The 13881-nt window shown below is 43.8% G+C and overlaps 2 protein-coding genes across 6 annotated transcripts in view; one reads left to right on the forward strand and one right to left on the reverse strand.

Annotated features, from left to right (window-relative positions):
- The window catches only part of si:dkey-154b15.1, a 60957-nt gene that overhangs the window by 1459 nt on the left and 45617 nt on the right, over positions 1-13881 (forward strand). For 2 of the 4 annotated variants that reach the window (XR_005074248.1, XR_005074247.1), the window contains exon 2: positions 2067-2282. The gene's annotated coding sequence lies outside the window, so the exon portion shown is untranslated. Of the gene's footprint in view, positions 1-2066; positions 2283-13881 lie in introns of those variants that run through there. The other 2 variants (XM_037092964.1, XM_037092965.1) reach the window with 2 other exon arrangements.
- On the reverse strand, positions 839-13814 carry si:ch211-195b13.1 (STKc_SGK domain-containing protein). Of its 2 annotated transcripts, none has more exons than XM_037092960.1 (13): positions 13541-13814; positions 5419-5494; positions 4592-4670; positions 4457-4497; positions 4289-4346; positions 4089-4172; positions 3840-3971; positions 3598-3710; positions 3351-3474; positions 3162-3257; positions 2908-3063; positions 2695-2784; positions 839-2327 (listed from the first exon to the last, which is right to left on the reverse strand). In XM_037092960.1, the coding sequence occupies exons 1-13, from the start codon at positions 13566-13568 to the stop codon at positions 2163-2165; spliced, it is 1242 nt and encodes a 413-aa protein (XP_036948855.1). In that variant the 5' UTR covers positions 13569-13814; the 3' UTR covers positions 839-2162. The 2 variants fall into 2 exon arrangements, with proteins under 2 accessions (XP_036948855.1, XP_036948854.1); XM_037092959.1 differs by lacking the exon at positions 13541-13814 and adding an exon at positions 6078-6315.

A 13881-nucleotide genomic window follows, 5' to 3' on the forward strand; every position in this document is an offset into this window, starting at 1 on the left:
CTGATTCTCCACTGTCAATTGAAATAATTATAAGCTACCCCTCTATGTGTTTTATGTGTGTTATCAAATTATTATATATTCAGTAATTACAACAGAAATAGTATTAGTAGTATTACAAAGTACAAAGCAAACAGCACACTTGCCTCGATTTAGAGAATTTATTTGCCGTTTCTGAAATTCTGACACAGATTACAGTTCAATATTTCAGTTGATCATGTAAATTTTCTTCCTTTATACAGTAGCAGTGGCATGAAAATAAATATACATAAAAAATACAAAACAGAAAAAATAATGCTTCCAAATATGGAAGAAAATTATCGAGAACTGTGTGTTGCCTTATTATTATTTTTTTCTTCTTCTTCTTCTTTTCAGCAGGTTTGTAAATGAGCTCTACAGTATGGAGTCTGAGTCGGGCAAAACAAAGTCATGAACAATCTCTGTGAAGATCCTCTCTTAATAACTTACTTTTGAATAATATCAGATCATAAATTACAACTAAACACTTCTGCTAAAAGAGATAACATGATATTATTCTTTCAGAGTTAACGAGATTTTATTGCACGTTCCAGAACCGTATGATGCAGAGCTGCAGAAAGCCAGCGCCTGCTCCACCTAGTGGTCCTTCTTCAGAGTTAATGAAGCACTTCCTTAAACAGATTATTGTCTAGAAAAGGGACAAAGAGGTTTGAGGGAAAAGAGATATGTACATAGAATATATATATATATATATATATATATATATATATATATATATATATATATATATATATATATATATATATATATATATATATATATATATATATATATATATATATATATATATATATATATATATATATATATATATATATATATATATATATATGGATCAGGCCGCCTTGGACAGGCACAAGACATTCACAGTTCTTCTCTACATGATGCATAAATACAAAAACATCTGTAATCACAGACTCTATAGTTTGTCCGGAGTGTTTGCAATAAAACAGCAATCACTTGTAGTCGAAAGAAGATTATGTGCTATCATCGGTGTGGGCCTGTTATTGCTGGTTGAACTCTCCCAACACTTCGTCTCTCCTGATCAACGAGAGAAGTCTTTCAATTAAGTTTGCAAACAGCAGATATAGATTAACACGAAAGAAAAAGACGTTTGAAAAACCAAAAATAAAAAGATATTATCATACAGGAAATATAGATATTTTTTCATTGTATCTATGCAGGTATATTTATATAATATTATATTTACTAGGAAACATTTATAACTCATTTATAATATATGCAGAACTGTCTTATAATATAGAGAATGTTTGTGGTTATTAAAAGATGGGAAACCTTTTGGTTTTTTCAATAAAATATAATGTAACTATTTTTTCTTCTACACAGTACAGTAAAACATTGATCTTCAGTTTATGAGGACAAACAGGTCAAAAGGAGTCTTTAAAGCGTACCATCATTAACAGTTTGGTCCGAGTGTACACCACTGAAATGCCGAACTACAGATATGAAAACAAACACAGATATGCAGCTGTCTAATCCAGAGTTGCTGATGCTTAAAGCGGGAACGGTTAACTTCTCTTGACCCTTGTTTCCTCGAGTGCAATTGAGCATTTACATGAAAACATAACAGAAACAGTTTTAACATATGTAGACGTGTAGCTGAAGGCATCACCCTCAGCAGCGAGCGCTCGGGTCAGAAAGCCCAGAACGGGTGAAAATGGATTTGCGGTTTCCGATGACGCCGTTGCTGCCGTTCCAAACTGCCTTTTTAACCTCAGGCACTTCTCTTCACGTCACTTCACCAGTAGCTGTGAGGTCCCGAGTCCTCGGAGAGAGCGATGTTTAATGACCTCAGAGTGCTTCCATACTTGGCACACATGTTTGTTTGTTTTTTTTAATTTTGGGGTGGTTGAGGCAGAAGAGTAGGGCCCAGTGGTGTTGTAACATGAGAGTACCCATCTGTACACTTTTCATGCACAAGATCCCCGAAAAAGTTTTCATGTCCATCATGTCAGTTAGATCCTCTCATCAGGTTGTGTAACGTCTCCCCCCCCCTCTCCACCATACAGGCTGCTCCAGCGTGGTCCCCCTCAGTCAAGAAATAAGACTCTAAATCCAGAGATTTTGTCCTGGTTCCTCTGACAGACGGGTCAGCGTGTCGACGTTCACATGAAGGAGTGATCGGCTGGAGGCCCGTAGGAGAAGCCCGGGAAAGCTCCGGCCGCTTCCTTGACGCTGCTGGTCACAGTCGGGGCGTCCGTGCACAGAGAGGAGGACACGGGCAGGTGGGTGAACTCGGGGTCGAAGTGTCGGAGGTCTGTGGGACCGGTCTGTGAAACCAAGCGGAGAGGACAGGATTTAGACATCTAAAGCACCCACTGAGGTTTATTGTAATGCATAATACCACTGTAGTTTGGTAATTGATGTTTTAAGTTACTGATGATGCAAAAATGTGGCTGTTATGCTGCCTTTTAGCATTTTGTGTGTTTGAGGACCTGAGAGAGTTTTGACCGAACATCTCAGCAAAAACAGGGATGATGTGTGAGCAAATATTATAGGCAATATAAAACTTGCATAAGTGTTGATGGTGCTTAATGTTTTTAACCACCACCTACCACTAGAGGGAGCTTGTGTACTACCAGCGGAAAATGTGCTATAGGTTGAGAAAAGTGGGTCACGGCCCTAGTTTGAACTTACCACTGAAGGGATGAATGGAGGAGTGATCTTCTTAGCCATCAGGTCCTCCCAGTTGATTGGAGAGAAGAAGGAGTGGTACTTGAGTTCGAGCTGGAGGAAGAAAGACGTTTCCAGATTAGCAGGTTTATAGAAAAAAAAAAGAGCCACACATATCTCGTACAGTTCTTTCTTTGTGTTGCGTGTTTCTATAAAAAGTCAGCTGTGCACACTTACAAAATCGTCCTTCACTCCCAGCCTCTGGGTCCGGTCCTTCTGCAGGAGCCCCTCGAGCAGCTCCCTGCCGGCGTTCGACACGTTGGGCTTGAGCACGGGAGACTTGTGCAGGATGTTGTTGTACATCTCAGCTGTGTTTCGACTGTAGAACGGAGGCTGGAAAGCAAAAGCAGCAACAACAAATTAAGTTTATTCAGTGCGTGAATGAGCAGCAGAGTCGTATGAGGATGTATAAAGGGACAGATTTAACTTACAAGTCCGTAGAGCATCTCGTAGAGAACGGATCCCAGACACCACCAGTCAACTGTGCGGTCGTACGCCTGCTTCTGGAGAACCTCAGGGGCCAAGTACTGCACGGAAAGAGACGAGAAAGAGTTAATACAAGTCAGACGATTACAACTGGTGGAGTGTGTGTGTGGTGAATCGGGAGATTTGTTGTGTACCTCAGGTGTCCCACAGAAGGTTGTTGTTGTCCCGTTGGCCTCAACACCTTCTTTGCAGAGGCCGAAGTCTGTGAGGACGATGTGGCCCTGTGAGTCCAACAGGATGTTCTCGGGCTTCAGGTCCCTGTGATGGAAAAAGAAGGAAAAAAAAGCGTTTAGAAAAATGCCTCCCGTCCGCCTTCAGTGCAGTTCAGCATTGATCATGTTAACAGAGTCCACTAGGAGGCAGTGTAGGTCCGCTCATCACCTGTACACGATGTGCAGGGAGTGGAGGTAGCCAAGTGCACTTGCAATTTCAGCAGCGTAGAACCTGGCTCTGGGCTCCAGGAAGATCCTCTCTCTCTGCAGATGGTAGAACAGCTGGAAAGAAAAAAAAACAAACAAAAAAAAACAGACAAACATCTGTCAGCAACAACCTAGAACACACTTTGATGTTCTTCTGACCCGATTCTGGCTCTGATTTTCGAGTGTTGTGAGGTCTGAACTCACCTCGCCGCCGTTGACGTAGTCGAGGACGAAGTACAGCTTGTCAGTAGTCTGGAAGGAGTAGTGCAGCCCGACCAGGAAGGGATGCTTGATGTTCTTCATCAGCACGCTGCGCTCAGCCATGATGTGCTTTTGCTGGAAGGAACACATAGAAGTTAATATGACAATTTACATAATTAAACTGTGAGAAGATGGATTGAGGTGTATGAATGAAAAGTTAAAGACATAAAAGACTTTATCTAAAGGTCTTACCTCTTTCTTCTTCATGATGATTTTCTTCTGGAGCACTTTGACAGCGTAGTATTTGGTCGACTCCTTGTGTCGAGCCAGCAGAACCTGTATTGAAACAAATATTTGAGTCAGTGACGGTGCTGACAGATATGAGGAAGTAAAAAAAAAAAAGAAAAAAAAAAGAAGTCGGTTATGCACGAGAAAAGTTAAGACGCGCTCACCTTTCCAAAGCTGCCTTTGCCGATGATTTTCAGGTAGTCAAAATCACAAGGTTTGATCCTAACACAGAGGAAGAGACAGATGATTAGGAGTTTTACTTGGACTGCGTTTGTTCTAGAGAGCTTTTGCTGACAGCGTTTAACATTTAACATTTGCACAAAGCTACTTACTGAGTCTCCTCAGCCAGTGAACTTCGTGAATTTAGGTACATCTGAAAGAAAAGAAATGAGGAAGTGTGTCAGTACGTTGCTGTAGTTTTGGAGAGAAGTGAGTCATGCAGTCTGTGAACAGTTTCTGCTGCTTACCGGTCGGTCAAGAATGTCATCATTCTCAATCTCCTCGTTTTGATTCTCGTCAATCTTCAGGAAGTTGTTAACCTCAACGCTGCGGGAGAAAAAACATGAGAGCTTTGGTCACGAGATGAACTTTAATCGGACTTTTAACAATGTGGCTTTTGTGTTTCCTTTTTTTGGGGGTCAGTATGATTTATGTGTTACTGAGTTTTGTGGCACAGGGAAGTCACAGGATCCACGGGAGTTTGCGCGGCTGAAAAGCTGAATGAACGCTCCCTGCTGGGCCGTGAACGACTGAGACGGGTCACGTTTAACAGTCTGACCTGTCTGAGACTAAGTTTAAGCCTCTGACCCACTACAGGAGGGTCCAGGTGGCTCTGCAGGACTCGGAGGTCCAGCTCAGGGTGCCCTTCCCGGAGCATCTGGAGGGGACAGATGCAGCGTCCCAGGTATTTTTCCACCACACCCGACCTGGATGTCGAGACACCGTCTTTCGTCATGTAATAACTGAATTACCGGTTTATCCTCGTCTAGGGGACAGAGGGGATTTGTGGAAAGGTGATTAGGCGGCAGTGGCAGCAACGGAGGAGGAGGAGGAGGAGAGGTTGTTAACAGGCTCGTCATGAAAGGACTATTCTTACCCCGGCTTCTCGGACCAAGATTACACTGCTCACAGAATGTCCTGCCAAACTCAGGTGGCTGATGGGATTGGACCCTGATCATGAATGGGCTAACCATCAGAAATAAATACTAGAGCCGGGAAGCGACCGGTGCCAAGAGGATGCTCCCTGTGCCACACACTCATGTAACATGTTTCTCCCTAAATAGAAAACACTCACTGCTGGCAGATATGAGGGGTCGACACCAGCTTCTGGATGAAGTCGTTCAGCCCCATCTTCCTCTCCTTGATGAAAGCTGCAGATGGAGAGAGAGAGGAGGGAAGAAGAAGTCAGCCTGTGATGAAGATGAAGATGATGAAGCCTCATGCAAAAAAAACATTCAGTCTTTCATTAGAGGAGAAAAATGTCTATTGGAGCTGTAATCCGCTGTTTGTTTGTTTGTTTGTTTTTTCAGTTCAACGCAGCCTGTCACAGGGTAGATTTGCGTGCTGATGCTGCGGGCTTACAGGTTATGCAACCACTTGGGTCACTCGTTCAGATACCAACAGTGGTGGCCAACAAAGCATTTTCCATCCCAGATCCCCAGCGCAGCGCAATAAATCAGTTAGGGGATTTTTTTTTTTTCTAAGCAGATTAACACTTAAACAGTTAAAGGCGATTTATGTGATATTTCCATGAAATTGGAGCGGAAAAGTCACTTTGCAGTCTCCTTTTTTTTTTTTTTTTTTTTTTTTTTAATTTTAATTTTAACTCTTGGCTGCTCACGAATGAATAAAACACGTTCAACTTGCGTCATTAATCAATACATCAGCAGGTTAAGTTATCAATATGAACTCTGATAATTGTATTATTATTCTTATTATTTTTGTGTTTCTCACCGGTGAGAACGGCGACAATCCCCCGCATTTTGCAGTAAGTAAGATCGCATCCAGCCTCGGTCACAGCCATGTTGAGCAGACAAGATAAATATCCAATAAAAAGCACGAAGAAGAAGAAGAAGAGGAGGAAGAAGAAGAAGGAATAATCAATAATAGTCCGTCTCCTGTGTGTGTCACTGGTCCGCTCCTACACGCATCTCCTCCGGCCGCGCTGCGCTCTGTGCTGCCGCTGCTCACAGTCAGCCGGCTCTTATATACGGACCACGTGGTGCTCATGGGGGGGGGGGGAGGGGGAAGGCGACGCCCACTTTGTCGTCAACGGTGTCTCCACGGCAACCGCTAGGGGGGGCGTGACGTCACGGGATTCCGCCGCAGCCATATCTTGCCTTGCAGCAGGCGGGGGATGACGAGGAGGTCTCACCGCAGAGGAGGAGGTGGTGAGGGGAGAGCTCACCCACCTCCTCCTCCTCCTCCTCCTCCTCCTCCTCCTCTTCATCGTTTTCTCTCAATGAAAAGCTCCCACTGACTGTAATCACCGTGCACACAAAGGGGCTTATGTCAGATATCAAAAGAGGGGGGGATAAACTGCCATCACATGAAAAGACAGTCGCACAGTCCCTCTCTCTCTGATGTCTTGCAGACCCTCCCAAAAAAAAAAACGAGCCGGGATCGCTTTATTTTGAAAGGGCGTCGAGAAATGTATGTCACCACTGCTGCATCTCAGCGTCAGCCTGGAAGGGCTGCAGTTTGTGACCCAGATCATCTACATAAAAGCTACAGAAATGCACGATTAAAAGAAAACAAAGGAAAAAAACCCCCCCCCAACAATCCTATTTCAACAATCCTGTTTTTAAATCCGTGAGATCTGCTGAAACCTCCATGTGCTGCATTCTGAATAATTAGTGTATTGTGGATGGGGGTCAAGGTCGTGGAGGTGACTTTGCACGGCAGAATTATATAAATTCAGAGAAACTCACATATGACATCATGCTCCCTTAAGCCGCATCAGTAATCAGTCCAGCTGTCAGAGATGTGGTCCACTAACCCTTTAAGTTACGTAACTGTGCCATAATGCAGATCGCTATAGTGCCTGAGGAGGAGGCCGCGGGAGCCTCTGCTGTGACTGCTGATTGAAGTGGAGATCGCTCACAGAGCAGTCACGGCTTTGAGATGAGTGTTACAACGCTCCGTGATCACGACAAAACACTTCTCTCGTAACGGCTGCTTTCAGTGGTGGAGAGTAAATACAAGTATTTTATTTCAAGGCCCATTTATTTGTCACAACTCTTCATTTATTTGACTACAACTTACAAGGAAACGTAAGACTATTTCAGTCTAGATTAATCAATAATGATGTTAATCTTTAGGTGCAGCTCTTCTAGCTGTTGACAAAACTCTCCCGCATCATGTAAAACAGGTAAACAAGCGTCCAATAAGCAGCTACAGCAGTAAAGGCTACAAATGATCAAATAATATGATATTATGAGTACAGGGCTGCACCTAAGGGTTGTTCTCATCACCTTCTTTTCAATTGATTGACAAATTGTTTTGTCTTTTAAGCGTTGTAAAATAAGGACGTCTTTGAACGTCACGTTTTGTTTGGCCAGCGGTCCAAAACCTAAAGGCCAGAGGGCTGCCACGCCAGCGACCACAGTTCAAGGCTGAGTTTCAACATCTGCAAGTGACAAACCACTAGAGATTGTAGAGAGTTTCCAGATGTTTGTGTGTCGACTGAAGCAGGTATTTTTCAGCCTCAGCGTGAACTTCCCCTCACCATAACCACGCTTCATCTTCTGTGGCACCGTATATACTGTTCAGATTATTGAGTGATGGCTGCTGCAGCTCTACAACTTTCACTTCCATAAACGATCCGAGCGCTTGTTCCACTTCTGTTCTTTTTAAAAACACCTGCTCCGCTCCGGCCCTCAGAGGTTCACTCAGCTGAGCTCTGACAGGCGGGAAACTCTGGAGTTTTGTTCCCGAGTTTGACATGTGACAGTCATGCTTGATTTAATGGAAGTGAGACGATCACAGGACCAAGAGTTCTTGAATTGCCGAAAGAGGAAGTTGAGCGGCTGAGCTGTGGCGTAGCGATACCAGCCGGTTTGAAGCCCATCTAGTAGTGAATCATGTCACAGGACCCGGAGAGCTTCATCTCTGTTTACACACCAGATCCAGTTACATGTCAGCGACACCTCTCGCCGGGCCTCGCGGGGGGCTTTTTACTCACCTCATGTTGGCATTCTGTAAATTATTCAAGCGCATCATGTCGTCATCTCTGGTAACGCGTGAAATAAAGATGACTTGGGTTGTTCCCTCGAGCAAGTGTTAAAACTCCCCAGCCTCAGCGTGGTGCCACATGACTACAGGCCCCCTTCAGGGGCTGCAGGTCGGAGTCTTAGCAGCATCTGAGATGAACCCCAGCTTGTGCCTCTAATGCTGCATTCAGGACCCAGAGCCAAGAATCCTCTGAAATGTAAACACTAGACGATCTTTGAAAAACATTGCAGTAAATTGCATTTTGTTTTGCTACTGCGGGGCAGCTGGAACAGGTTGTAAACACAGCGCTGACACATCATCACCTTTTATTTTATTATGTTAGCAAACAGTTGCTCATTCGCACATCAGGCAACGTCACGTTGGTGCTGTGTTTGTGTCTGTCGGATGATATCCACTCTCTGTTTTTGGTCTCCACCATCTCCTGAGGGAAATATCTGCGTCTAAATGTTCAACTATGTTCTCTTATTAGCTGCTGTTTGTGTCTGTCAGCTGTCTGATGCTGAACAGGTAATGTACAGTGTGTTTTTAGAGATTTACTTATGAAAACAGCTGTCGTGGTCAACAGGAAAAGGAAAGCTGTAGATTTAGTTGATAATCCACCACTAAGAATGAGTTCTTTCATATTGTCGTTCACATTGTGATTTTAAATATTGTTGTACAAACACTGATCACGGCCTCTTTTGATACTCTTCTAACCATCTGGATGAAAATGTCCGTGCTGTTTTTGTTAAAGATAAGTGCTGAATGAAACACAACTCATAAAATAAGAAGACTACGTTCTGACAAGACACCATTACTTGTGAAAGTCCTGAATCTGACACAATAAATCTAAATACTGTCAAAAAAATGGCTCCTTTCAGCGTTTTGTATCATTATAGATTATTAAATGATTCTGTTTGTATCACTAATAAATACATGTGAGCGCATTTCAATGTTGACATGATAAAATGAAGTTTTAAATTCATTGTACACGACAGGGTAGATCAGCAGTATGGTGATGCATCATGTTGATGAAGGTTCGCCGTCGTCCGGGTCACTGTAATTCTAGCTGCTGTATCGTAGGCGACAGCTTTCTCGAAGACGTTTCACCTCTCGTCCAGCTCTGAGTGGGAGCGTCGGCTCACAGTCGTGAAGGTCACACGTGAAGTCAGACGGGGCCACATGTGAGCCGCTGACTCAAACTGCACGCGTGTGGGTCGTTAGGTGCGTCATTAAGACACTGAAACGCGTTCGGTTGCCTACGATACAGCAGGAAGTAATGCATCATGTATAAGCTGTTCATATGACTTCTGTGTTAAAAGTAGCTAGCAACTAGGGCTGGGCAACAAATCATCGATATTATCTTTATTATTATTATATAAGTGTTGTCCTGTCATTTTTAGGAACTTGGCATAATTTTCTTATTTTTCTAATACTTGCCTCTATCCACTTATTTAATATGTCCACATTACTGATGATTGTTTATCATTAATTTAACTTAAAACTTTTTAGCCATCCCTACAACCTTGTCACAATATTTATGTCAATGTATTTGGTCAAAAATATTACTTTACCACCCAGTTCTAGGATTTATGAACTGTTATTTGTGGAGATTATAAAGGAGATTATAAAGTATCAACATACATATTGTGTATTGTGAGGCCTTAGTATAGCAGTGTAGCATGAAAAAATGGAAATACTCCAAAAAAGTAAGCTCAATTAGATTCCACCACTGCCTTGTGGTCTTTAACAATAACAAGAAGTATGTCATTTCCATATTTATTTGGATTAACAAAAGAAGCTGCAACTTTGGAGAAAAAAGATGAAAAAAAATCTGCATTACTGTGCAACAGAGCGAATATGTTTCTAACAGATGGTTTGAAAAGTCTCTAAGGATCCTGTGAATGCTGTCAGAACAGTGTTAAGTACGGTTAAATGAGACACTGCCGGGGGTTTATTCGTCAAAAAAAAAAAAAAAAAAAAATTGGATGCTTCACTCTTTGACTCAAATATAAAAGGTAAAAAAAATAACTAGATTTCTACCTGCCTTGCTGCCTGCTTCCAGTGTTGTAGGTGGGAGGCAGCAGAAGGTGGATGAGTGAGTCATAAAGGCAAACAGGTCCTCAGCGACCAACTGTGGGACTGGCAGGAAGGCTGCCGGCTAATGAGGATGGAGGATCTCTAATTACACCGTAGGTCTCGTTGACCGGCTCCCAGGAGCGATCGCGGCCTTGCGAGTTTCACACCCACGTCTGTCATGCCAGCTTCACCGGCCTCAGATCTCCGCAAACATCACATCTCCCTCCAGTTCCTCTTTTCCGCCTCCGTCGTCCTCTCACACACTCCTGGCACTTAGTATTACTCATACGGTGGAACCGCACAGGCACAGACCGGAGGTGGCGGCCCAGTCCGACGGCGCCGCAGTGCAGCCTCGGGGCCCCCCAGCGAGGTGGGAGCAGGTTTTGGCTCATGAAACCAGAGCTTGAATTACAACCATCTTTGTTTCCCGTCCTCAATTCCCAGGCAGGAGATGAGAAGTGTTTTTTTTTATTTCATTTTTCTCTGCAGGGATTAGATGGCTGCTCATGCGCCTGCTTCTCCAGATAAAACGATGGAAGAAATGTTGCCTCTTTTCATGTGCTGCTCATACGCGCACTGCTGCCAGTTTATAACAAATGGTGCATTGCTTTAATACGCTGCCAAGCAAGAGGGATGATCCAGCCTATTTTGAAACCTCAAAGCCTCCATTAATTATATTAACGTGACTGCTATTACTGCGATAATTACTATCATCATGGTGAGCCGCACTCCTCCAGTCTAACACACTTCTGCAGCATGTGACTCCATACAGCAGGTTCGCAGTTCAGCGGAGAGGAAGCAGATAAAAAAAGACGTTTTCATTCAGAGCACCAGGCTCTCATTCACTAACCGCACCACCCATTTATAGGCCAGACATCATGAATCAGTGGACAGCGGTGACTTCCGTTATCGGATGCAGTTCCCCGTTTCTCTTCTCGTTCCTGCATCGTGCTCATATGAAATGCGACGGGCGGAATAAAGCTTTAAGCTCTAGTGTGTGAAGTGAGCGGTAAATAAAGCGAACGCGCTGCCACCAAGTTAATAGTTTGATGTGGTTTGCTGAGTGTTGACGGCGTCGCAAATCCAGCGTAAAACCCTCACGAGGGTCAGTTATCTCTATGAAATATTCATCTGGAAAACATCCACTGAGAATCAATCGACTGTGACAGCTGGAAGCAAAACCAATTAATGAAGTGTGTGAGGCGGTCTGGATGGCGATGACAGCGATCAGCTCTGTTATTTAAATTATAACCGGATGACAATTTGTGGGCTTGCATGTCAGGACCGTCGTCAGCGGCAACCAGAACAAGATGTGGATGATCTTACATGTGGCGCGCGTGGAAATTTCCCAAACAGCCGCCGTGTTTTTCCAAATTGGAAGCAGGCGGTTAGAGCTCACTGAGTGGCGTCTTTATTGAGTTCAAATGTGAGGGAGAGTTGTTGGTTAAAGTCTGATCCAATCACCCCCAAAGCCACTTTGGTCTGTGCCCAAGTGTGATGCCCCTAATCCCAAGCAGACACCGACTGAGCTTCTCCAGACGTCGATGAGTGAAGTGAAGTTTACGGGAAGGCTTTGTGCGGCCGTGGCTAACACCCAGAAACACAAACAAAGATATAAAGGAGACTCGAGCGTTAACCAGGATCCCAGAGCAAAACCAATTTTGCATTGTTGCCAATTTGTGTAACTACATCACATGATGCACAGAGGCCTACACAGCCTTTCCCCCCATTAGTTTATTGTGAAAAAAACAGCTGTAAAACACTGGATACATTTTTTTGAGCCTTCCAACCCTCACGCAATGACGTTATCGGATCCGTTTTATCGAATAACATTTGGAAAGTTTAGACGAAATTCAAGTAGCGAGGGAGCTGGCCGCCTCAGCCAGTGGAAGGCTCCGGTGTTTGTGCTCTGTTGGCTGCACAATGCTGAATATTTGAGTAATTTTATACCCTGGAAGTGAAACTGTTTTGGCTTCATGCACCACTGAGAAATAGAAATGAACAGGATTCATGTCTTAAACAAATGGTCGGAAATTTGGGAACATTTACTTTTTTGTTTTCCTGCCAGGAGTTGAGATGATTGATACTCCACTCTTATATCATGTATGATGATAGCCAGCAATCAGTTAACATAGGAAGTAGCTAGCCTGACTCTGTCTGAAGCTAACGGTGTGCACAGTTTAGGTTATTTGTGGATGAATAACTGCTACCTGTAGATTAAGCTGAAGGATGGAATACCTCCTCCCCCAAAAGTGTGAAAAACAAGAAGTTGTGTAAACAGTTTCTTAATGTTTAAACTCCCTGGAGTCTCGTCATCACCATACATGTACGTTCGATAGGCAAAAGTTGAGACTCCAGGATGATAACTTGTTGTTTTTATAGATTTTGTTCCCCCCCAGTTGTCAGTCTTCATGCTAAGCTATGCTAACCATCGACGAGCTCTTGCTTTATATTTGCCGTATGACATGAGAGTGGTCTCAATATTCTCGTCTAACTTCGGGCGATGAATCACACAATCATATTTCCCTAATGTGTCAGATTCTTCCCTTAACATGTGGAGCTATTACATAAACCCCTTATTTTCCGTGTGTGTGTGTGTGTGTGTGTGTCCATGGGAACAAAACAGTTTATCAGGTTGTCACTGAATGCCAAAATCATCCGATCCTCTCAGTCCTGGTGACGCTGTCAAGGCGCTAGCTTTCATCCTCCCGTGTGACAAATGAGATGAAAAGCGAGAGAGAGGTGACATAATAAAATGACCCAAGGACAGACGGAGGAGTGTCAGACGATGCCCTTTTTTAAAAAAATTTGGCATCCTGTGGTTTGTGCGGCCAAAAAAAAAGCAAATCTAAGTGGCTGCCGATGACGTCAAAGCAAATGGAGAGAATGTGAAAGGGAGGAAGCAAGTGAATAGTCAATAAACAAATAATAATCACATGATTGAATTGGCAAACAGCAGGGGATGACATTAAGATGTCTGAGCTGTCGGCTGAGAGCAAATATGTGAACCTGCGATACAGGAAAAGTTGCACGTCTTCAGGTGCATCCTCCTCTGCTGTGCTGCTGAGAGGCTGCACAACAATCCCCAATCTCATAACGCGACGGTGAATTAAAGCAGCACCTACCTATGAAGGATTTCTTGCCGGTCTTCATGTCCTCCTACGTGTTTTGGTTTATATTAGCTGTCGGGCGCAGGGGTCTCTGATGAATGAAACGTCTGTCTAGCTGCCGAGCGTCCAGGTGATGGAGTGCATGGAGAAAAAAAAAGAGATGTAGTCCTGTAAATGTGCCTCCCTCTCCTTCTCCGTCTTCTCTCCCTCGCAGTGACTCTCGCTGCAGCTCTGGTCAGAAAAACTCTTCGATTCACAGGCAAATAACTTTCCCCGCAGCACTTCCCTCTTCCCTCTGCCGCTTCTTCCTCTTATCGCCCTGCCTGCGCTGAGAGAAAATAGCTGAAACCAAATAT

This window comes from Acanthopagrus latus, chromosome 3, assembly GCF_904848185.1.
Source record: "Acanthopagrus latus isolate v.2019 chromosome 3, fAcaLat1.1, whole genome shotgun sequence".
Lineage (NCBI taxonomy): Eukaryota > Metazoa > Chordata > Actinopteri > Spariformes > Sparidae > Acanthopagrus > Acanthopagrus latus.